At 42.0% G+C, this 25,465-nt stretch overlaps 1 protein-coding gene across 50 annotated transcripts in view; it reads left to right on the top strand.

Moving 5' to 3' along the window:
- Positions 1 to 25,465, top strand: part of ZBTB20 (zinc finger and BTB domain containing 20) — a 753,858-nt gene that overhangs the window by 711,199 nt on the left and 17,194 nt on the right. For 27 of the 50 annotated variants that reach the window (XM_072723729.1, XM_072723708.1, XM_072723737.1 and 24 more), the window contains 2 exons: positions 21 to 184; positions 557 to 744. In XM_072723729.1, the coding sequence (XP_072579830.1) occupies positions 174 to 184; positions 557 to 744 (199 nt within the window). In that variant the 5' untranslated portion in view covers positions 21 to 173. The remainder of the gene's footprint in view (positions 1 to 20; positions 185 to 556; positions 745 to 25,465) is intronic. The other 23 variants (XM_072723877.1, XM_072723898.1, XM_072723935.1 and 20 more) reach the window with 1 other exon arrangement.

Here is a 25,465-nt window from a genome sequence, read left to right as displayed (position 1 = left end):
CCAAGCCCTTTATTTTACAGATGAGGAAACTGAAGCCCAGAGAGGTGAAGTGAGGTGCCCAAGGCCACACAGCAAGTTAGAGGCACAGCTAGTACCATAGCTCAAGTCTCCTGACTCCCAGTCCAGTGCTCCTCCCATTACTCCACGGGTCCTGTCTCTAAGCTTCCTGACAAATGCTAGAACGGTAAACCTCCACTAGTATTTTTCCAGACCATGTTAAAACTCTTAAGGGGGAAAAAAGGATGCTTTCTTGGATAATGTCAGCCATACGTAGCTCAATCTGTCTAAAGTTCTGGGACAGGGTCTTTTTATGCAGCCAACAGAGTCCAAATGTGGTGCTGTTTGCTTGGCCCATATGCTTTCATGTGTTCCCAGTTAGGCCATTACTGGAGGGAAAAAAACAAGAATCAGCTTGTTTTAAAACAAGGGACATACTGGACTCCCTCCCATCCCCCCCTCAGAAAAAAAAAAATCAAGTTATCTTTAACAGATTCTAAAAATGCCTTTTCCCAAATATGCAGTCAGTTCCTTCAAAGGGCCCTTTGTTTATTTTCAGGAAGAAACCCAAGACAGCTGAAAACCAGAAGGCATCTGAGGAGAATGAGATTACTCAGCCGGGTGGATCCAGCGCCAAGCCGGGCCTTCCCTGCCTGAACTTTGAAGCTGTTTTGTCTCCAGACCCAGCCCTCATCCACTCAACACATTCACTGACAAACTCTCACGCTCACACCGGGTCATCTGATTGTGAGTACACCAGTAAGGTGATGGTGTCTTCGTGGCACTTGGAGCGTGCTTCTCCCCCGGGTTCTGGCTTTTTTGCATTCCGAACAAGCCATTTCCATTTGGTCTTCTAGAGTAGTCAAAAGGAACTTGCCTCCATTTTGATTCAGCCAACTGTCTATATTTTCAAAGCTAGCGTGTATTTTAAAACCAGCCACTTGACCTCAAAAGGCTGATTGATTAGATGGACCACATTTTCTTTCATAACATTCTCTCAAAAAAAAAAAAAAAAGTTAGGTTACTGTTTTCTAATTATTCCTTTGTCCCCTCGATCTGAATAACAGCACTTCCACCATGACTAAACTGAACCACCAAATATGGACCTCAAAAAGCCAGTTAGACACAGGAAACATCCATTTTGAAATTACATAATACAAGTCAGCTTTGCATTAGTTATTGGAGTCTCATTTGGCTTGGCTGAATTTCCGTCCTTCCAGTTTTTAATTTATTTTGAAGTGGTTAAAGGATAGCATAAATTTACAGAAGAAAAGAGAATGGCTTCCAAGAATTCAGAATCCACCCAGACTTCACGTAGCCAATAAGAATTCAGGTTAAAAATATTTTTTAATTAAAAAAACTGCCTACGGGCTAAATTTGGAAATGGGCAGCTTAATGAGATCGTCGCTATTGAAATCACTCCATTGCTGTTTATTTTTGCTGTCTTCTCACTAATCTGGGAGTCACTTCTTCAAATTCTATTTTAAGAAAGTTGATAAATCATGTTTAGGAGCTTTTCTCTTTTTGAAGTGTAACCCAATACTTCAAAGAGAAAGGAACATGTGTGTTGACAATGGAAAGGAATAGAATAATGTTGGGGCCCAATCAGAAAGAATATTCCTTTTGGTCTTAAGATACCCAACAAGTATTCTGAAGTGATCTCCATAAAGGATGTCTAGTAACAGGCAAAGAGCTGGCATGTTCTTCTTTAGAAGGAGGAAGAGTAAAACCAAGACAGTTTGTTTTCAGAAAAGGGCTCCATTTATCCTGTCCATGAACACAAGCATTATTAATTAAGAAATGAGAATCTAAATTTCCTTTTGTTATTTTTCTGACAAAACAAATGGAAAATTCTGCAAAGTGGGCAAGAAATGGATACTTCTGGGAGATTCCCTTCCCTACTTGCTTCGTCATAATTACTGTCTTGAGTAAAGGGACAAAACCCGGGGGTTGAGGTTGGGGTGAAAGGAGCTCGTCCTACATGGTGGCTGGGCTGAGACCCTGCCCCAGCTATCGCTACTAGAAAATTAAACGAGAAAGAATGAGATCCAAATCTCTAGAGCCCGCGTGATTTGTACCAAGTTGCTGCTTCTCTGGAGAAACCTGGGGATCGGAAGCAAGGACTATGTTCTGTGGCCCATCGTAATAATAACATCCTTGGCCCTTCTTGCCTGGCAGTCTCCAGCCTAATAGTAATTACAGGAAGAATTGGAAAATAGCATGGCACGGTGCCCGTAGACATGTGCACACTGTCCCTACCTACCAGGAAGGTAGCCCGTTCCTGTGGAGAAGGGCCTGGAGCTCCTGCATGCCGACCTTCATTGCCTGGCTCTCTGCCACACCTTATGGGGAAGATTACATAGAATGGCCTTAGCCCAGAAATCCCCTGTTGCAGCAAAATGAATGTTTTGCGGAATAGAGAAGGCACCCGGCTTCATTTATTGTACTTTACCATAAGCATCCTCCAGCCAGGTCTTGGCATTAGCGTGGAATACGTACAAGAAACTGTATGAGCATGACGCTGCCGTACAGCTCCTTGGTGACCCTGAGGGAGCCCGTAGATGTGAGCTCACAGTGAGGTGTCTGAACGTGCTTGGAAGGAGAACAAATAGGGAGGAGTCACCTAATCTCCAGCTGCTTAGAACGTCATTCTGATTTTGCCATTAAGATGTGTAAGTCTTCTCCCTTCTGACCTGTTGTTTAAATCGATTAGACTTTTCTCCAAATATATTTGGATTGTAGTTTGTCCTGATTTGAGCCTACACTTAGAAGAAAATTGTTTTTAGGAAAGATTCACAGAAATCTGTCCATTTGGAGATTGCTTGAGAGAAGACAGGAAAGAGGTTTATTTTAAGCTGTTAAATTTTTTGGATGCTCTTCTTGCATTCAAGAAGGTTTTTTTTTGTTTTGTTTTGTTTTTTTTCCTTTCAAATGTCATTCGTACCATAGATTAATTTAAAAGCCTAATTTCTTTAAGGTAAAATATTCAGTTCCTATTTAGAACTAACAGATTTGGGGCATTTAAAAATAGTGCCCTTGACTTGTTAGTCTCTTTAACTTCAGAAACATTCCACCAGTGTGTGGTGTTCCAAGCTTTCACAAGTGCCTGAATTTTTATAGCACCTTTTTATTTGTTATGTGTTTAGCAAAATGATTCTTAGTCATGCTCTAATGCCCATTTCCTGACAATCATTATAATTCTTCCCAATTTACGGAGGAGAAGACTGAGAAAATTGACACTTCTGTAGATGAATGACTTGCTTGGCACTTAACTCCTTCAGACACCCAGGGATGTTTATGGAATTGCTCTCCCAGGGAGCGGCCTGCATGCTCTGTTCGAGGCCCATAAATGGCATCCTTGCAAATGTGCAGCTACTCATATTGGTGAGTGAGTTCTAAAACACAATGGGTCAGCATCCCCACAAAGGAAGAGCCAGCTCTGCCTCCGACCCGGGCAGGGTGGGTAAGATGTACTGCTGTCGCACCCGAAGGACCCAGGCCAATGTTGTAGACACGTCTGATCCCTAAAATTCTCAGTTGGCTATTTAACCTGCTGAGCCACTTCACATTTTACAGAAGATCCCAGTAATATTCAAAACAAGAAGGAATATGGCTGAGAAATGCTTCACTTTGTGAGATGATGAGGTTAATACTGCTACGGAATTGTGTGCTGCTTCGCAGTGCACCCACTAAGTGACCTCTTGGCGACATTCCCCCATGACCTCCAAGCTTGTCGCCTCTCCACCATTTCCAAACAAACTCAGATGGAGAGAACGCAAGGCGTTGAGATGACTTTTGGAATGCAGAGGGTCCAAAAGCCCTAGGTGTTTGACAGAACCGTTCCCTGCCGAGGAACAGGCTGAGGATGAGCTGAGCCAAGCTCTCTCTTCAAACGCGTCAACAGGCCTAAACCAAGTCAGCAGAGCAGACGAAGCCCTCTCTATCTTGACAACTATCAAGCTGTAGCACGTCACAGTCATACATGTGACAGACCCGACCAGAACTTTGACTTGCGTGCTTCTCCCATTTTGTTTTTCCCCCAAATAAGGCTCCCATAGAAGGGAGAAGTGGTTCTCTTTGCCCCTTCTTTGGCAGTGCTCCCTACCTTGGGCTGTAGATGCACCTATTCTGGTGTCTTTGTTTTATTGGAAACTGACGTCGTCCGTGGTTACTTACCTTCCAGTGTTTTGCACTGGCCTCAGCAGGCTGTCTCATTTTTTTGTGTCCTTGCCAAGACGCACTTATGCATTAACAGTTTTTATTTATTTTTAATTTAACCTTTACACATTACCAAACTGTTGTGTGGGCGGGTTTAACTTTAGCTCTGTAGGTATAGCATGACTCTGCTGGGGCTGAGCTCTGTCGAGGAGACGGCCGGGCCCTTCCTTTCTCTGGCCTTCTACCTTCGTAGGTCTTCCCCCTCCCAACCCTTGGCTCCCCCCATCCCACCCACCCCCCACCAGGCCAAGTCCTCGAGTTTACAATTTTTAGTACACTTGGTTCAGTTTGAACTTTTAAGCAATTTTTTAGAGAACACAACAAAGAGGATTTTTTATGGCAAACTCCATTAATGCCACATTAAGGCTGACATTTTAATTACCCCAAAGTCAGGAAATGCAAAGTTCAGGTTCCCACAGCAACAGAAACTGTCCCCTTGAGTGCCAGCACCACAGCAGATTCTTTCACTCCCTGATTACACAACACCAGGCGTGGTGACATTGTTTTCTATCCACATATGTGGAAAGGAGCACGGTTTTCACCCTTTGTTTTTTTCCTGTAACTACAGTTGAGGATATGGGCCTTTAGCTTCCCTTCCCAGACCATCTATACGTATTATCCTGGAGCGGAAGACTGTTACGGCCCTACATGTGCACACGGACAGAATTAAAGTTGCCGTGGGAACGTTAACTCTGATTTCCGGACTTCCGTGCCAGTCACATTTAAACCATAATGTTGTAATTTTTGGCATGTAATAAATGTGCATTTCATGTACACAGACAGAAAGAAGCATAAAATGTATTTTAAAGAGCAATTAATTACTAACTTTGTGATTAAAAAACATTTGGTGCATGTTCCTTCCCATTTAGCATCAGCTGCTGGTCTTAGCCAGGCCTAATAGATGACATACTGTGCCTCATCCTGTATCTCAGATGTACTTACTGTATGTTCCTGTTCTTCAAGATAATTAATTCCCTTAGTAAAGCTGTAGGGGGAAAACAAAATGGAAGGAATATGCAAGCATGTAAATAGGGTAAAGGATATTTTGAAGGAAATGATTCATTTCTGCAAATAAACCTCTTAGTCCCTGATAGAGAGCCAGAAATCTGCTAAGTGGGTGTAGACAAAGGTTTCTGGCCACCTTAGAGCATCTGGTCCAGGGCTGTAAGAACAACTTGAAAGCAAATTTCCCCCCTGAATTCCGGGCATGCCCAATGGGGGAGTGATTTTACTCCATAATAACTTTTCAGGCTGACGGCTCAAAAAGTTATTTTACTCTGCCTCCACTTTTCAGTTTATGTTCAAACTGGAAAAGAAACCTTGTAGGGAACCAGGTAAAATAAGGGCTTTGTCAAAAAACCCGTTTTAGAGAGTAGAGGTATTTGCTCTTCCTGGATTTGAATCTGGTTGGCCCGTTTGTGTCGGAGAAGGAAGTGTTTCAAAATAAATGTTTGAACAAGTTTGGGAGTAAAAGGGATGGGCAGCAATCCCCTAAAGGTACAGTGTTCAAAATCCCAGATGCTCTGGGCATGCGTTCGAAACTGGGCGAGAGAGGGTATGTGGCTTAAACTCTCCAGTAATGCTTTAAGGGGAAAACACTCGGGAAGAGATTGAGCCTCTGTTCTCGCTATTGGTTCATTCTCTCTCCTGTCACACATTCCTTTTTGTTCAGTTTGGTTGCGTCTGGTATTTAACCTTTAAGAAAGACACTTGAGTTTTACAGGGCTCTGAGTTGCTTTTACGTGGGCTGTCTGTATGTGTGAATGTATGTCTGTATGAGTGAAAACTGCTCAAGCAAGTTTGAAGGTCTCCTTGGCAAATCTGACTGTGCATTCAGAAAGTTTCCAATCAGAAAGCTGATGCAGTGTAAACCCTTCCAAAAACTTCCTGAGGCACCTGTTCACATGAAAAGATTGGATTTCGGCTAGAGGTGCTCAGAAGGCAGTGTTTATAACCGAAGATCTCTGTTTGGAGTGCCAAAAAATGAAAAACATTTTGGCCCCCAAAAACCCTCCATAAATGTTCAAAATGTATAATCAAACAAAAGCTTCATTTGGATTCAAATGCATGTATCTCAGCAGATGTGTCTAAACTAACTGGAATCCCACAGGAGCAGCTGAACTGGATTTGGGTATGTCTTGATAACTGAGAGAGTTATTCTTAGGCTTTGAAAGGACAAAAATGGTCCATCTGTGAAGAACCGTAATAGAGACATGGCAAAAAACAGCATCCTCTGAAAGAGTTTATTTATGGAATTTAGGACAAGTTGGACAATCCTGAAAACAATTTTGGGGTCACACTAATTTGCAGAAGAAATATAATCAAACTGGGATGGAATGAGCAACCACAGAGAGCTATTATCCTATGGCTTTGCTATTAATTTTCTACTGGATTCCATATCAGTTAAACAGTCAAATAGAACGTCTTTGATAATAACTAAGTGTTCTCGTTAGCCCCAGAGTGCCCTACATCCCTCTGTATTCTACTTCCCATAAAGAATTACATATTTACCTTTTCATACCTATCTTTCTGCTACATCATTAGCCAAGTAAACCTCTTACTTATTAAGTGTGGGTTCATTTCTTTTAGAGATAGTCTTTCCCTTTATAAACAGTCACCTTTCTGCCTCTAAGTTAATTGATACAGAATCTCTTTGGAATTACATTTATTATCTTTGATACCCTCTTATTTAGAGGTCTTGGTGCTTGGTCCAGTGCTTATGCATCAGAAGGCCAGCTGATGTTTTTATTTGCTGTAATTCCTAGAGTCTCTACTTAGAATGCCCGGGGACACATTTCGTGTTAAAAGTCTCTTCCTTCAAGTTTCATGTCACAGTCTACCTCTTGGTAAAAAATTGTGCCTCCTTTTAGTCAAACCTGTTCTCTCCCTACACTGCTAATTTAACTTGGTGTCTTCCGTGGTCACTGAATGCAGTAATTTCTAGTAGCCCTTTACCTCATTCATGCACACAGTCCTTCATTTAGTCATTCATCAAATGCTACTGCGCCCCTGCTTCTATGCCAAGTCCTCAGTGAGGGCTAGGGGTGAAGACACCAACCAACAAGATGCCATCTCCCCACTTTAGGAGCTCAGTGTGCCCCAACGACTGGCTAAAACTATAAACTCATCCAGGGGTAGGTACAAATGCAGTGTTAGAGAGTTCCTGAGGAGGGAGCCTGAAGGAGTGGAAAGGGGGCATTAGACCTAGATCATGAAAGAGCAGGTGTGTGCAAAGTAAAAGAGGGAGGGAATGGCATTCCAGCCAAAAGGAACAGAAGCAAAGCCACAGAGACAAAACAAACAAACAAAACAAGCATGATGTTTTCAGAAAACAGAACATTTCAGTTACAATACTCAGACTTTCTCAGGCTTCACTTCAATTTTATATAAACCCATAGGGCAGTTTATAGTTCAGTAACATTACCTGTCATTAAAATTCAACTGGGCTGAATTGCACATCCTTTCTAGAGACATTTCCTTTCCATATAAAAAATAAAGCAAGACACTCACTTATTTTCTAATAGGTAAAAGTGCCCTCTTTCCTACAATCAGTAGATGTAGGAAAGTGTTGAGGGACCTAGTAATAATTTATTGATAAGCAGATTTCAAAATAACTTTTCTTATTGAGAAGCGTTCATTCTTGGAGCCACAGAGTCACCTGTGTGTCACATTGGAACTCTGTCACTTGGAGACTGGTGGTCTCCCCAGGTTCTAGCAATCTGTCCGTTTATGCAATCCTCTCAGTTCCCCTGGCACATCTGGTCTCGTGACCCATTGCCTCAAGTTACTCCATGCCAATTGCTCTCCCAAATATTGCATGAAGGTGCCTATAATTGTCCACATATAATTGTTAAGACCGGCTGCTGATTTTCAGGGCTCTGTTCTTCATCTCGCCATCCCATATCTTGCTAGAATACATCTGTAATTCTTATCTGCAGCTGCTAGTGACAGTTTCCTATGTGTTTCCTCCAATCGTGGCCAATTTCATTATATAAAATTAGTGTTCCTCCATAACTGTCAGGGCTTCTCACATCCTGACTTAAAAAAACAAAATTGCCTCAGAGAGGGATCGTTTCATATCAAATGAGAGCATGCCTGAGGATTCTAGGAAATCCTCGCTTCAAGAAATTTCAAGTCAAATCCTTCCACCAATCGTATCAAGTACCATAGTCAACCCAACCCCCTTGTTAACTCATCAGCTGAATAAGCACTTTGGCTTTTCTCCTGCCTCTGTATCCTTTGTTCTTTCTAGGGAATGTGTACCAGTGAGTACTTTTTATCAGCACTGGAAGAGATGAAAGGTTACCTGATCTAAATCCACTATTGTTTGGTTGAGGAAACTGAGGCCCATAGACAGCAAGTGTCTTACCAAAAGGTTTCCACATAGTGAGTTGAAGAGCCAAAAACAGAACCCTACTCCTTCTCCCACTGTACTGTGCTGCCTGCTACCCAGTCGGCTTCAAGGAGAACTTAACGTTTTCTGAGCAGAAAGAGAGTCAGGACTAGTCATCTATTTATTTACTAAATGCTTTCAACGTGGAGGGCCAGACCTAGGTCTTGTGCAGGATGCAGTTTTATACACCGGAGCCCTATGTACAGAGGCTTGGAGTCTCGTAGACAAGATCAGATACTTTCACAAATAACTACCCCGTGGAGTGGTTCAAGATACGTCCTATACACCTGGTTGCACTGCAGCATTGCTTCATGCCTGGTCCTACACGGAGTTCTTTGGGGGATACAAAGGTGGAGACAACCGGACCCTGCCACCAAGAATCTTAAAACTTAGTGTGTGTCCTCAGATCACCATTATCTGAGATAGAAGTGGGAAAGTGCATAAAATACATTATAACCTGGTTTGTGGTAATATCCAGTTTATCAGGAAAGGTTCCATTTGAGCTCTCTTGAAAAAGGAATAGGATTTCTTTGGAAGTAAAGCATGAGGGTAAGGGATAAGGATTTTGCATTCTGGTGTAGAGTTGTGGACGGGTTTTAAGTAGGGGTTGCCATGCTCAAGACTTTGCTGTAGGAAGCTTTAATTTAGCAGCAATGGTGTGGAGGGTACATGGACATGAGAAGGGGTGGCTGGGAGCAGGAGAGAGCCAGGGAAGCTTTGTCAGTCGTTCAGACTTTGGGTACCCTGAAAGGGGCTAGGGATGAGGCGGGTTCAACAGACTTTGTAGATGAGAGTAGACAGCTCTAGGAACTGACTGTTAGTTAAGAGAGAGGAGATCATCAGAGATAACTCCAAGTTATCAAAAAGAGGAGAAAAAAAAGAAATGTTCAGAAGAGTAGAATATGGTTCAGTTTTAAACAACCCTGAGAATGAGACACCAGGTAGACCCAACAGAGACAATTAACGCAGGGTCACAAATAGGGTAGTGGAGTACAGCAGGAAGATTTGAAATTAGGGCTAGTGAATGCTTTCACCAAGAAGCCAAACTGGACGCCATGAATAGGGAGTAGATTCAAAGAAGACATTGTTGAGAGGGAAAAAAAAAAAAGGAAAATAGAATACCTACAGTGAGTGATAAGAAAGAGAATGAGGAACAGTGAAGGAGGAGAAGAAAAGAAAGTCTGAGATACAGAACGAACACCAGGATAGTACACAAAGACTCTCAGGGAGGAGAAGGGTCAGCAGCATTGGGTGCTGCAGACACCAAGGCCTGGTAGCTTCCTGGCAGCTGTTAAGAGAGCAGAGTCTGATGCATCACAAAACACCATAAAAGTGGGTTCAAGGGTCACCTGGGTGGCCTGGTTAAGGTTCCTGCCTTTGGCTTTGGTCAGGATCCCAAAGTCCTGAGATGGAGCCCCACCTTGGGCTCCCTGCTTGATGGGCAGCCTACTTCTCTCCCTCCAGCTCTTGTGCTCTCTTGCAATCTATCTCTTTCAAAAAAATAAATAAAATCTCTTTAAAAGGGGGGGTGGTGGATTTAAGAGCAAAGAGAAGATAAATGAGAAAGAACTCTGCACTACTTTTTAAAGAAGTTTAATACTTTGCAAAGAAATAATGAACAGGTAATACAAAAGCAGGGTAGGGAATATTTTTATGATATAAGAGTCTCAAGCCCATTTATAGACTGAAGAATAGAAACCAGTGTTAGGGGAGACTCTGCAATTAAATAGGCGAGGTGAGAGAGAATTAGATCCTCTGTGTACACCACAATTGGAATGATAAATATATTAAAAAAGAAATGTGAAGTCACTACCCAAGCTGAACAAATCAGTAACTGTATCATATTAGTTTTTTTCTCTACTCCTCTCCAGCATGGCTTTCTCTTCCCTTTAGCTAATAAGAACTAATGCTCTGTAAGAATTGCGCACAGCTTCTTTGGATGCCTTCTCAAATATTCTCTCACCCTTAGTAATCTCTAAGCATTAGCCAGAGGACAGGTACCATATCCTTTGAGTACTAAAACTTTCTTTAAAATTTTTAAAACTAGTTCTCTTAAAGCATAATCTTTTTGAAAATGTCACATTCTAAGAAATTCTTTTGTGATAGGTTCAAGTAGCTCTGTATTACCAATAACAAACTTATGTGTTGTTCTCGTGTACTTCTTCATTGTCACAAGACATCGGCAAGTTCATTATTTTGTGGAAGTATTTTTTAACTTTTTACTTGGCCTGTATTGTTCTCTCTGATGGTTGAAGACATCCCTAAGACCACTGTCACTTGGACACACCGTATCTGCAATTACTTCTACTTCAAGATGGTGTTCTAGAACCAGCTAAATCAAGTGTTACTTTCCTCTGCTATTAAATTACCTCTAAAACACGTAAGACAGGGATCCCTGGGTGGCACAGTGGTTTGGCGCCTGCCTTTGGCCCAGGGCGCGTTCCTGGGGACCCAGGATCAAATCCCACATCGGGCTCCCGATGCATGGAGCCTGCTTCTCCCTCTGCCTGTGTCTCTGCCTCTCTCTCTCTCTCTCTCTCTCTCTCTCTGTGACTATCATAAATAAATAAATAAATAAATAAATAATTTTAAAAAACCACATAAGACAGTTAACTTATTACTATGAGAAATTACATAAACGACCACCTGGAAGAACTGTGAATATGAGTCTGTATCATTTCACAAGGAAGAACGAATTCATAGTTGATGCCAAAATGGACCTTGAGTTTTCCCTTTCCTCTCCAACTTCAAAAAAAGAATTTCTTCCTCCTCATTTACCTTCAGTATTTTTAACTAGGTTCATATTATCAGTTTTATACCAAGATCTCATGCAGTGTTTAACCAGGCATATATAATTTTTTAAGAATTATTTATTTATTTATTTATTCATTCATTCATTCATTCATTCATTCATTCATGATAGAGAGAGAGGCAGAGACACAGGCAGAGGGAGAAGCAAGCTCCATGCAGGGAGCCCGACGCGGGACTCAATCCCGGGACTCGAGGATCACGCCCTGGGCCAAAGGCAGGCACTAAACCGGGGGCCACCCAGAGATCCCCGGGGCATACATAATTTTTAAGAGTGCTTGGTGTGCCATGAAGAACACCACATGATAAATTGCGAGAAGTGAAGTTAACTTTGTCATTAATTTTTTTCAGATCATTTTCTTTTCTGTATAATATTTGCCTTGTATCTCAACTGGGTACTTAGATATAAAGGAGACAACAGAAGAAGGGTGTACGTGCATTTGAGCTACAGAGCATAATTCTGTGTCTTTACAGAATGTGTATTATAATACACATGCCAATTCTAGACTTTAACCATTAAATGTTAACTCCAAGGGAAAGGATGCATAGCCTTTTGTCGGGGAAATGCTGTAGGTTTCTGCATGCAGGATGCAGTGGTTTGGGTTTTTTTAAGGAAACTCCTGGAAATCTGGTCTATTCCATTTTGTTCCTGAGGGTCTCAGAGGAGTGGTTGGATCTTGGGCTTCTCAAGTAGACAGTAGTCCTGGGTTAACATACTGAGAGGCACTCTAAGCTGACCTGGTGTCCTTGGGCAGTGATACAGGCAGAGGCGTCATGCAGAGGCTATTCTTTCCTTCCAGAAGAGGGACCCCTCCAGGACAGGAGATGTTGACCTGGAGGCTTGGTATTATGGTACAACAACTGGGCCTTCCTCTCAGTCTATGAACCTCCTAAGAAGATACCCACACATGCATGCATACACAGTATGCGCTCTTTTTAACGTGAACTCCAGCCTGTGAATGCATTTTGCGTATCTTTACTCAACCTCCCTATATTTCCATTTCCTCATGTGCATAATGAGAATGCAAATAGTACCCATCTCATGGGGTTATTACAAGAATTAGATGGAATGCTATATGTAAAGCTCCTAAAACAGCACCAGAAAGATAGCCAACCTACAGTGAATTTGAGCATTAGCTCTAGTTTAAATGTTTTACATTTTTAAGTAAACATGTACTAAAATTGATGCAACATAAATGATGTATATCGTAGTAGCAGGGCCCGCATCCTTGCCCCTGAGAATGACTGGGAAGAGGTCTGGATCTGGAGGAGAACGTGTGGGGCAGTCACCCTCCTCACCTCAGGAAAAGCCTAAAGGATGGCCCTCTCTTGGCCCCTTCTCAGATTCAGGACCAGGTCGACTGGGAAGCCTCTCCATTTTCTTTTTGCCTTCTTTCATGCCTTTGTTTGTCTTGGTGTGGGATTTTTTCCCTAAAAGTGGAAGAGGACTAATATTTACTAAGCATCCACCGTGTATCAAGTACATGCTATCATTCTTACAAAACGTTCCATTTTACTGATAAGGAAACTGCAGCTCAAACAAGTTAAAAAAAAAAAACAACCTTTTTGATTGTTTTCTTCTTGGTATAAGGAAGGTTTAGAGTATTATTTATACACTGCGACAGTGGGATAGTATTGGCCTATTAAGTCCTTTCTTGTCCTCTAGTGTGTTCCAGTCAGTGAGAGTTATGGGGAACAGATCTGTGTTTGCTGTCTTAGCTCAGGCCCCATGGTAGCACCTGTACCCGCCCCTGCTAGGCCCTTCTTTCATCAGAAGCCCCTGCCAGCACCAATACCCGAAGAGGCCAAAACAGCAGTTCCTCAGGACGGGCAAACGGCTGTGCTGCTGCATCCCTGGGCCCTCTCCAAAGAGACATCCTTACAACTAAAGAAACTCATCTTTCAGCTTTTTGAAATCCAGTCTGCCTGATGGCTTCAGAGTGTTTTGAAATAATTGAAAATAGAGGCAAAGTTAGAAGAGCAAATGTGTTTCACTGCAGAGGAGGATTGCTCTGAATCACCCAGCTCGCTTAGCTTCTTCTGTTCCGAAGCAGTTTGCGGGAGTCAAAATAATGTATATAATCTTAAGAAATTCAGTTGAGACCTGTTGGCTCATTGTACCCAGTAAGCCTTTCCTGTCCCGTGGTGCCCACATCGTGTTTGGTAATGGAGGTAATTGTGGACATTTGCTCTTCCTAACTCCGGAGCACTTTTGCAGCTGAGTATAGCATTCCAGGGACCCATGGGTATGGAACTTGAACCACAGGCCTCCTAGTAAAGAGGTGCAGATCAAATGCTTAACCTAGATTGTATGTATGAAGTCCATATAAATCCCAAATCAGAGCTTTAAAATAATGACGTACTGAGTGGCAATTTCTGCATCTCATATGCGATATTCCTTAAATCCTATGTTGACACCTAACCAGCAGAATCCAAAGATACAAATTACGTGGCGCAATATTTACAGAGAAAATATATGTATAGCTTGAAAAGTAACAATCCCTCAGGGTTGCAGTCCCACCAAGAGAAAAAGAAAAAGAAAAAAGTAGCAGTTGCAATCTGAACTGTCAACATTGTAGCCAAGAAAAGACCCACTATAACAATAGAGAAAGCGAGATTGGAGACAGAACATCTTAGTTGAAGGAGTCTGGACCTACAAGAAATATGTTTGAGAAAGATTCAGAAGAAATTCTAGGTAAGACAAATTATCCCCGTTCCTCAAATGACATGCTGGCAGTTAAATTATTAAATGCTTATTTGGGCCAAGCAGAAGAACTCGTGAGGGCAGAAATCTTTTCTTGTTCACTGCTGGATCCTTAGCACCTAGCAGAGTGCTTGGCTCTAGTAGGTGCTCAGCAAATATTTGTTGAATGACTAAATGCATGAATGAATATGATGGGGGAAGAACAGGGCAAGAGCAAGGGGAGATCGCGTTTGTGAGCATTTTGCCCATTTGTGAAAGTATAGGTGATTTTTTTTTCCTGGATTTTTTCCTTCTGCAGACCTATAAAGCAAAGTGCATCATAGATACCCTCTGGTTTTTATGCTGGGAAAACAGAACGGTTTTCTGTTGGTTGTAGGCTGCTACATGTTTTGATTCTAGTAACAATATGGCAGGGTTAAGGTCAACTTTGTAGTATAATCTGGTGCCTGTTTTTGATAGATATCATGAAAATAGATACTTATTTTCAAGATGCTCAAACAGATGATTAGGCGAAAGCTCTGGCAAACCTTGAAACAAGAAAAAGGAAAGGTTTTCCCACTTCCACCTCGCATTCCTGTACCATCCTGCAGAGTTTCCTGCAACCCCACACCTCCTTGTTTCACCCTTTTTCCTGGTCTAATCCTTGCCTGTGCTGTCAGTCTAGCAAGGAGGCCGTTCTTGAGAAACCCACCCCCCACACGGTGCTCCCCAGCTCCTCTCACGGGGCTGGCGTGATTCGATCAACAGCAGGCAGAGCTGGCCCAGGGAAACAAGAGCTTGGCTTAGAGTCCCAGTGCCCTCCTGCTGGAAGGGCCCTCGAGAGAGTTCTTCACACCCATCCTCCCTCAACTGGCTGGACACTAGAAGAATGTGTAGGAAAACAAACTCCTGGCTGAATGAATAGAGGATTAAATGAATGAGAGATGAGTTCACTCCTCCAGAGTCTCCATCATCCCACTCGAATAGAAAGCTAACTTTGAAGCCACTCTGTTCTCCATGGCACGATTTTGTATATACTCAGCGCTGGAATATGGTTGCCATCTGTGGCCGGTGCATAGGACTAAGGAAGCACTGGGGTGAGTAGGAGGGGGCCAGGAGGGAAGAAAAGAGACACTTAAAACGAGCTAATGATCTCCTTTGTGTTGGAGTCTAGGTTTCAGAACTTCAGTCCTATACTTCAAGAACAAAACACCAGTGTGCCTTAGACCACACCAGGCGCCGGTACATCAGATAAAACCTGCCCTGTGTGGTGTTCAGCCACTGAGCCTCAAGAAGTTCTGAAAGTGAAATTAAAGGAGCAAACTGGGGAAACTGAAAGGAGTAAAAGCTTAGGGAAAAACACAATCAGGAGGGCTCCGCAGATACGCGTCTTTGGGGTTACCGTAGTTCAAAAATGAATCTACTAATTAAAGAGTTGGAAAATGCCATCAATCCCAGGAATTTAAGGATCTTTAGAAGAAATGAGATACTTCTCCATACACTCGGAGCACATTGTGATCCTTTAGTGGAATCTCAGGGTGCGAGTGACCTGGCTATTGTGTATTGCTGCGCATTTCAACGGTTGATTGAGAGTTACAGACAGCTGTACTAGAGTCATGGGCGGGTGGTCTTTTAAAAAACAGAAAAAAAGCTGTAAAGCAAAGTCAAATAAGACCAGAGAACATCTCTGAAAGGCAGTGAATAGTTCACACAGCTTCCTAGTTTCCCTGATATTATCTGTATGAATTGTTGGTTATGGTACAGAATGATATTGATGATCTATATACTGAAATCACATGCCAGGGAACAATAATTAAGCTGAGGGTATATACACTAGAGGGAAAAATTATTATGGTAAAGTTAACTTTGCTTTTGAAAAAGGTTAGCTAGGGCAGCCTGGGTGGCTCAGCAGTTTACCACCACCTTTGGTCCAGGGCATGATCCTGGAGACCCGGGATCGAGTCCCACGTCGGGCTCCCTGCATGGAGCCTGCTTCTCCCTCTGCCTGTGTCTCTGCTTCTCTCTCTCTCTCTCTGTGTCTCTCATGAATAAATAAATAAAATCTTTAAAAAAAAAAAAGAAAAGAAAAAGGTTAACTAGTTAGTTAAGCACCACATTTGAAGGCAAATATTGTTATATGTTTAGCAGTAGTTCTATTATATCAAGTTTGAGGGATTTACAGGGTAGGGAGATGGAAATCCTTTTGGCCTTGCAGGGAAAGAATCTCATCAGGGATATATATAATGTATGTTTAGAAGCATTGACAATCCTAGACATGCACAAATCACTTATGAGAGCACAAAGTGATAGCCCAGCAGTGCATCACGCTTGGTGCCTTAGAGTGGTTGAATCAGTAAATGTTTATTGGCTGCATGTGTCTGGCCTGGACTTTCTGTGTCTGCCATCAGTGACAAGACACACACCTGTGACTCAACAACAATTAGAATATTAGTACCACCCTAAAAATCTGTCGGGTATACAGTTTCTTTTCCCAGGAACCCTACGTGCCTCTATATTTGCATCCCTGTTAAGCATAAGGATCTTCATTTTACAGGTGGGATAACTGGTCTACAAAGAAATAATTTAATTCTTTGTCTTTAAATATGGAATGATTCATAGTCATTATATGACCCAACTCAATGTACTGTTTTTTTCCACATTATTTTAGGTTTCCGAGAAGAGAACGTATTTTATCTTTCTCATTATTATTTTTAATTGGTTTTCAGAAAAACTGAGATAAAAACAGAATCTAACAAATATCCCATGGAGATATTTGGTGTTCTCTTTTCTCTTGAAGAATAAATTAAGACCTTCTCTGCTCCTCTCTCCTGGCTCTCTATGCAGATAGTCAAAATCCCATGCCAATTTTCAAACAAATAGGAGCTCATTCTAAAAGCTGGATCACAGTCCCCTCTGTTGAAGAAATGGCCTTGTAAATAAATTCTGTGTAGAACTTGCAAAAGTTATTTTGGTTCTAAACCTTACCAATTTTACCTGAGCATTTAAAACGGTACCAGTATCTGACCTGGTTGTAAGTTCAATAATACATTTATACCTAGTATGTGAAAGGCCAAAGAGAAACCTAGTGTCTAATTCCCACTGGTGACCTACAGTAAATAGTGTGTATTTACTTATTTACTTTGTAAATGAGGACACCCAGTGGCCACCAAGTGAAAATATTCTAAACAATCTCTGACACTGTTTATGCAAAAATGCATGCCCAGGTATTAAAGCTGATTGGTAGATATCTCTGTAACGTCTGCGAGCAAGCAATTTAGCGTCCCTAAATTAGGCAAGAGGGGTGGGAGTTTGGCCTAACCATTTTTATGTCACATCAGAGATTGGTCGTCTCTTCTCACTTTGGGTTATAAGTTATGGCTCTGCTCTGAGCCCCACTGACTCCTCAGCTGACAGGAGGACCTAATGAACTGTCTCTTGGGTGAAATGGAATCCAGGAGATGAGGACAGTAAGGCCTGTGTCAGAAACCGTAGTTGAATGAGCACAGTTTGTGAGAAACTCAGTGAACGCGTCAAAACCCAACTGCCTTAGACCTTAAATTCATACTGGAAATAGAACTATGGCTATTCCCTGATGAGAGACAGTAGGTGGTAAAGGAGAGGGAGAAGAGCATTACCCAGAACTTCAGAGACAGAAAGACCCCCTGGGACTATAACATGCAGACATATCTCCAAGAAAAAATGCTGCCGGAAGTTCCCAGCTACATTGTCAGCATGTTTGGCCAGTTCAAGGGAGACTTGATCAAACAGATACTCAGTTAGGACCTACTCAATGTTAGGTAGTGTGAAGGCTCCAAAAATTCGTAGTTGCAGCTATAGTTAGAGCAAGATAAAGTACTAGCCTTCGGGAAGCTTGGAGTCTTCTTATAGACATAGATAAGTGCGAATGAAAAGAGACTAATCAATCATGTACTGAATTATGTGGTCCATGCGTAAGATGTTCGGATTTATTCCTCAGCATTCGGTTGCAGGAAACATTTCCTTGCATTTCTAAAGCAAATTTAACCTGAGGCTGCTATCGTGAAGTTAGAAATTTCATGAAGCTTCAGGCTCCACTCCCTTCCCCAGACTTGTGCAGGACTCGTTAATTCAAGGGAGAGGTCAGATCCTGAGTCAGTAGTGGTCTCCATCATCTACATTGGTGGTCTACCGGACCAAGACCTGGGTCCATCTGACTACTAGTCACTACTGCATTAGCTGTATTTAGAGATGCCCCTCCCAGTGGTCCTTGCCCCCAAATCATCACTTTTCCTCTAGAGGCAGTGCCTTTTTCTGTCCAGCCTCCAGAAATGTACCAAGAACTTACCCAATTACAGTTGTGTGTAAGCAGAGACTTCAAACTTTATTACCTTCCCCATTTGAGGGGTAGTTGAGTATTTTTCTCCCCTGTCAGACTACCTCAGTCTAACTCCAAGGCACCAGTCACACCCACTTCTCCCTAGAAAGGGCCTAGCTTAATTCTCTTTAGAAGGCCTAGATTCCAAAAACAAAGCCCTCTGTCTCAGGGCTTTGTCTTTAAGGCGTAGCTTCTGAGTCAGACTCTGAGGCCACGACTTCCTTAGCCTTTCTTAATTGCCGTATTGTTAGGAAAGTCTTCTCATTCAGTTGGGGGGGGGGGGGGGGGGGGTGGAGACCAAAAAAGAAATTAATGTTTCAATCTATTACCTCATCAACCAGTTGGAACTAAGAAAAGAGAGAACTCAGGATGGACTCCAGTAATCAAAGAAGGCTCCACAGAGATGGAAGAACTTTGAGTAGGGTTCTCGAATGGTACCTAAGGGTTAGTAAGTACAGAAAGCACAGTATTTTAGAACACAGGACAAATTCAACAGGAGAAGAGAATTAAGAATAAATGGATAAATGCAATACATGCAAAGGATGGCAAGATGTCCAATTCCTTATATTAGTGCGGAGATTTTATTCGGGGGAAAATGAGAAAATGAGATCAAACCAGTGACATAAGATGAGATCATTAGAATGTTTCCTATAGCTATAGAAGGCTCTTACAGCTTAATATCATTTTTCCTATGATATGTAAATAACAAAAATATTTAATGAAAGAACACATAAAGAATACAATAAAAATAAAATAAAATGAAATATCTTAGTCCTTATTAGAATAATTATACAGTATGCCTTCTGCTTCATTTACTTAACCAGTGTCTCCCAAGCTTTTGAGTTCCAACAACATTTATCTAGGCTCTTCATCTTAGCATAAGCCAGAAGGACTTACATCTTATTCTTTCTTAAAGAAATCCTGTGCTTGGCTTTATAATGGATCATCCTAGGTGGGCTGTTGAGATGTAGTTTCAGCTACTTGTCTTAAACTAGCCCACATCAAACCACCTCTGTGCTTCTCACTTCACTAGTAATCCAGAAAAACAAATTTACCTTTTTCCGTGGCTCTTCCTTGTTGCTTTGAGATAGAAGGCTTTCATTTTTTTCAGTAAAACAATCTATCATGGCTCAAGCCCATGCCCTCTATAGAGAAGTAGTGTAGCCCCTTCTACCGACAAACAGAACTATGCTTGAAAACCAGTTGTCACATTGGAAGTAACTTATTTTTTCTAGGAAGACATAAGCAAAGAGAACATTTGAACGTAAATCTGAAGATCTGCTTCAAAAGCAGTCTCAAAACAGTGCAGCAACAGAGGACCAAAGGAAGTTCTTCTGTGGATTGGGAAGCCCTGTGATTATTTTAGTAAAAAGGTTTTTTTAAAACGACGCTATGGGGTTCTGTTTTCTCAGTCGTTGAAGTTCAGATAAAAGTTTTCCCAAAGTCAAAAAAATTAATTTCTTACCTAACCATACTTTAACAACCAGTTGATATTTCCCAAAGGAATGTCATTCCTGGGAGTTATGCTGATCTTTGAACTCACTAAAGATAAAACTTTGTTTTTCCTTTAAGATAAGCATATGATGGTATAGAGAGCAAAAGAAAAACAGACTAGTAAGTAAGAAGATGCTGGTTTTTATATAAACACTTTTAAAATGTATAATTTCTTTTCAAGCAGAAAAAAAAAGGACCGAACTTATTAACTGTACATTTGAATATAAAGATTCTTCTTAAGGCCTATCCAAAGCAAAGTTCAAACTGCATACTTTCACCGTGAATTTAAGTAGATCCTTTTGTTCATTTTTGTATCCCACCCACGGATGCAGCATCTCTGTGTTTTTGTTCCCCAGATTTAGTGAACAAAAGAAAAGGTTACAATAGGGCAGCAGCTAAATTTGTAAGGAAAGAGCTTTATAAAAAAAAAAAATCAAACTCCTAAAAGGTGTCTCAAAAGGTTTATGATATAAGAGGATTTAAAGGCATCAACCTCAGATTTCATTGACTTTCCTCCTTAGTCCCAGCAGGTCCTCTCTCCTCAAGAAGAAACCATTTCATTTCAGCTTCAGAATGAGGGCATAGGTGTCTTTTAGAATGTTGTCTAGAATTATAGCTGTCCAATGCCTTTGTTCCCAGAGTTAAAACTTAGCTTTCACAAGCTGTACTATAAGAGAATAAAGAAGGTATTTGAACATTCAGTGTTTTATGCCACTGGAATCAGATGCTCAAAGTGTAGAAATTCATAAGGCATGTAGCTTGATAATACCCCAAGCTGAAGGTTTAACTTATATTTAGAATGGGTTCCATAAAGTTGATGTTCAATTACTTCTTGATTGTTTGATTATATCCTCACCTCATAACTAAAGGGATTTCAATTGGCTTAAAAGAATACTCAATACATTAGTGAATATATAGGAAAATATACTTATACATAACTATAAAAAAGAAATCAGCCTTGAAGTAAAATAAGGAATTGACATTTGAGTGAGGCTAAGGAGTAAATTTTACTTAGAATAGCATACCATGAGGTTCCATATTGTTGCAAAAATGGAATCTAAATTTTGATTCTGAGCTCCAGGTATGATTTTCACAGGGTCCACAAAGATAAAAGTAGAACCAGCTTTTCCTGGGCAACGAGGTCTGAGAGAAGCTGATTGATTAATATACATTTCAAATGTCAAAGGTCCTTATCGATGAATTTCTTCCACTTTTTTTTTATTTTTTAAAGATTTTATTTATTTATTCATGAGATATATATAGAGAGAGATAGAGGCAGAGACACAGGCAGAGGGAGAAGCAGGCTCCATGCAGGGAGCCCGATGTGGGACCCGATCCTGGGTCTTCAGGATCACACCCTGGACTGAAGGTGGTGCCAAACCGCTGAGCCAGCTGGGCTGCCCTCTTCCACTGTTTTAGATTTCAGATCATCTATGGCCTTCTGGATCCATTTACACAAGGGTATTCTCAGTAAATGCTTCACTCATGAATTGGTGAAAATTCAAGTGACCCCCAAAACAACTGCTTTCATATCAGTTGTATTCACAATGCTAGATGCATAGTCAGGCACTTCTTAGTCCCTGCTTGGAGGTAACAGACTGAGTGTGGAATCAAGCAAACCAAAGGCCTGGGCTCTGAGGGAGACTGTGACAGCCTCCAGAGCCTAGTAAAAAAGCTTCCCTGGGACTTTTCCTTTGGCCCTGAAAATCCTACCGGTATTATCAGTCTCTTCCTATCCATGAGACAAAGCATAAAGCTTACTTTTTGGTAGAGTGAAGAGAGTAGAAGGACGACAAGAATGGAGACTTGGTCCAGATTTGGGGATGGGCCTGAAGATCATGGGGCAAATGTATTCCTAGTTCACAATTTTGCCCCCTTGTTCACCATTCTTGAAGCTTAGGAAAACTGAATGGTATAGCAGAAAGAAAGAAGGAAGAAAGGAGTGAGGCAGGGGGGAGAGAGGAAGTAAGGAAGGGAGGGAGGGGCGAGAGAGGGAGGGAAAGAGGGGGAGGGGAGGGAGGGTCACGAAGGGAGAGAGAAAAACAAAGAAAGAAAAGCCAACTGCTGGGGCACCGGGGTGGCTCAGTGGCTGAGCATCAATCTTTGGCTCAGATGGTGATCCCGGGGTCCTGGGATCAAGTTCCTCATCAGGCTCCCCACAGGGAGCCTGCTTCTCTCTCTGCCTATGTCTCTGCCTCTTTCTGTGTCTCTCATGAATAAATAAATAAAATCTTAAAAAAAAAAAAAAAAAGCCAACTTCCATTTTGGAAGTACTACAGAGCTTTCAGGTGAACTCTATCGTGTTGGCTAGATTAGAAGTGCATATTAAGTTAAAAAAAAAGAAAGAAAAGAAAAGTGCATATTAAGTTTATATTTTTAAATTCAATTTATACCACAATGTCTCATTGTTAACAGTCAAAAAACATTAAAGGATGTTTCCTAGTTCTTCCATGGATCTGTGTTAACTGTCAAAGGGGATCCACTCTGATAAAAACCTGTGGTTGGCCTCACCAACTGTCAAACTATCTAGCTCTGTTACATTCCTCCAGGTGTCAGCCAACATTAGTACTTTATCATCTACATTCCTGTTCTCTTTTTTCTCTCTTCCTTTTCAATCCTCTTTTTATTTTTAAACCATTCTCTTCAGAAAGGTAACTGCTGTCATTTTGGCTAAGACTGTTGAGTTTATCACATAAATTAGCATCCGATCAGCCTCAGTACATGGGAAGTATCAGCCCGCTAGGCCTGCTACATCAGATGCAGGATGAGGCAGCACCAGTTTCCAGAGGCTCTGATTACTCAGAGTGGTTAAGAGCAGCCTAAGGAGAGATACTGGATCCTCAATTCATGGGTCTCAATTTGGGAGGAGGAGGGAGACACAGACCTCTTAGAGATTCTAATGAAAGACACTGACCTTATCCTATGAAAGTAGAAACATACCCATTCATGAAAACATGTGGACACTCCTACTAAAGTCCAACACACGTACTTCCCAAGGACCTTTTAGTACTTACACTATACTCCCGAACAAATGAAAGTTCATTATGTGTATGAATGAAAGTTCAAGGAATAGGAAAGACAAACCCAAGTACAGTACTGAGATCATAGAATGGTGTTATAACCACTTTAAGCAAGTTAGAAGGTTGACTATCTCTATCCTTCTAAAATAATAACCATTTACTACAAAAGTATATATAGCCTGTTTCCAATATTCATAGGTGGTGTCCTTCAGAAAATATGTTTGGAAGTCAAATTGCTGAAAGTTGAACAATTGATTTATGTTGTATGAGAATAATTCTGTTACCAGTGCTAAAAAAGAAAAGAAGGGGGAAAAAAGAAAACAGCCTCTAATGGTTCCTGTACCTTGGGCTTAGATGACTGGGAAGATAGAGGACAACTCTCACTCACCGGGAGACAGCCCAAACACCCCCACACACACACACCCAGGAGTGGGTACATAACACAGTGCAGCTGATGACCCTCCCACGGTCCCCACTTCCAGGAGGCAATGACAGCTGGGCTATGCTAGGTGTATGGAGCCAAGATGAGAGAAAGAGTCTTGTTATACAACCTGCCACCTTTTGTTTGTGTGTTTTCCCCAGTGCCCCCGGCCACCCTCCAAATGATACTGGCAGGCCGGTTCATGGACCCAGAGGCAGTCCCGCAGGATCAGCCAAGAGGATCCTTGCTTGTGTTCAGGATAGGAATCAAACACAAGCCAACAGGAGGTGAAAGCAGAGTTAACTGAAGGTATAGAGAGAGTGCAGGTTAGAGACAGAATGTCTGGAACAGTCAGAAAGGAAAGGAGGGAGTCTCTTCTTCACTTAGAGTCTGGGGGTTTTTATTGACAATTGTGGTCTGGTGTCTGTGTCCTCTCAGGCATCCAGAAACTGGTCAGAACAAGGACAGAGTCCAGGTGTCCATCATAAGTGACTTATTCTCTAGAGCCAGGGGGTCTTGGCGTCGATATGTCTAGCGCCGGTGGTCTGGAATATGCACATGATGGCCATGCCTGGTCACTCCTTAGATGTTATCTGTTGTGCTGGAAGCCTCCAAAGAAATCATTAACTCCTTGTCCCTTATAAGGAGGACATACATGAAGCCATGTGTAGGACAGGGGTGTAGGCCCTAACAAGATTTAGAAGCAGGAAAGGGAGCCAAAAGCAGGTTTTTATGGAGTCCTTCAGTTTCTCTGTCTCATAAGGATTGTGAAGATGCCAGTGAGATAGAAAGTATGTGGAGGGACATGTGCTTCAGATGGTGAAAGCTGTGAGCAAGAAAGCTCTATCCTCCCATCATGCAGAGGCTCTGTAGTTGACCACCACCCCTGCACCCTGCATGTAGGCCAAATGGATATGACCGAAGTCTTGGCCCTGGCAGGGGCAACAGATGTAGATCTGGGGAGGAAGGGACCTGAATCTTCCCCAGGAGAAGAATGGGTCTTTTCGACCATGACCCACTTGGTACGTAACACCAACACACAGTAGCTTAGGACCATCACTAATCACCTAATATATGAGAGAGCAACCTCAGCACGATAATGGTATTGGTGTGCAATGTGGGAAAGAGTGGGATATGAGAGCGTGGGCTGGGGAGGCCTGGCCACCCTAGCCCTAGTTTGTGAGCTGACCCACTTACCTCATGTGAGCCTGGTGACCCAGATTGAATGCTCAAGGGCTTTTCGGCCCTGCCATTTGACTTAGACGTGTTGACTTGACCGAAATTCATGTGGGTTTTAATTTGAGAGCTGGTGTTTCCTCCCAAATCACAGAGACTTCAAATTCCCGTCTCCCTCTGTAGCACCTCACCCTTGCACTGGTCTCATTTTATATATCCGGGCTGAGAAAGGACTAGATTTCACACCTAATTAAAGGAGATTGTATTGCCTGCTGTTTCCTTTCTTGTTCATTTTCCCTTGTGCACAAGCAGCTTTTCATTCTCATGCTAAGTCCTATCCCCCCCGGACACCCGCAGTTGAGGAGACAGGCAGGAGCTGGGTTCCTGCAAGGCAGAGCCAGGCCCTCCACCGCCTCTTTCGCTGCACGCCCATTTCTCCTTCGGTACTCACCCTGGGTCCGCCCCATCCGCATTGTGCAGGCTCACAGAACACTCATTCAGGATACATGACCACTCTCGGTGGTAGGATTCCTTGCGTGTTTCCAGTGAATGCCATCTCAGGCTGACTGTATTTTCACTCTAGTGGAAAGGAGGTCAGTTATTATTTTTAAACACACAGAACCATTGTCATCACTCTTTTCATTTTACCCCATCAGTTCTATGTTCAACACCACCTTGGGGTATTTTTGGGGTGAGGCGATGTCCCCAAATATACATAATCTTTGTAAAGTTGTATGGTTTTGTGGAGTTGAGAGGGTGGTTGGTGTTTTCTTTTTCTTTCTTTCTTTCTTTCTTCCTTTCTTTCTTTCTTTCTTCTTCTTCTTCTTCTTCTTCTTCTTCTTCTTCTTCTTCTTCTCTCTCTCTCACTCTCTCTCTCATTCTTTTTTTTTGAATAGCCCAA

This window comes from Vulpes vulpes, chromosome 1 (genome assembly GCF_048418805.1).
Source record: "Vulpes vulpes isolate BD-2025 chromosome 1, VulVul3, whole genome shotgun sequence".
Classification (NCBI taxonomy): Eukaryota; Metazoa; Chordata; class Mammalia; order Carnivora; family Canidae; genus Vulpes; species Vulpes vulpes.
This window is presented reverse-complemented; position numbering and strand designations above follow the sequence as displayed.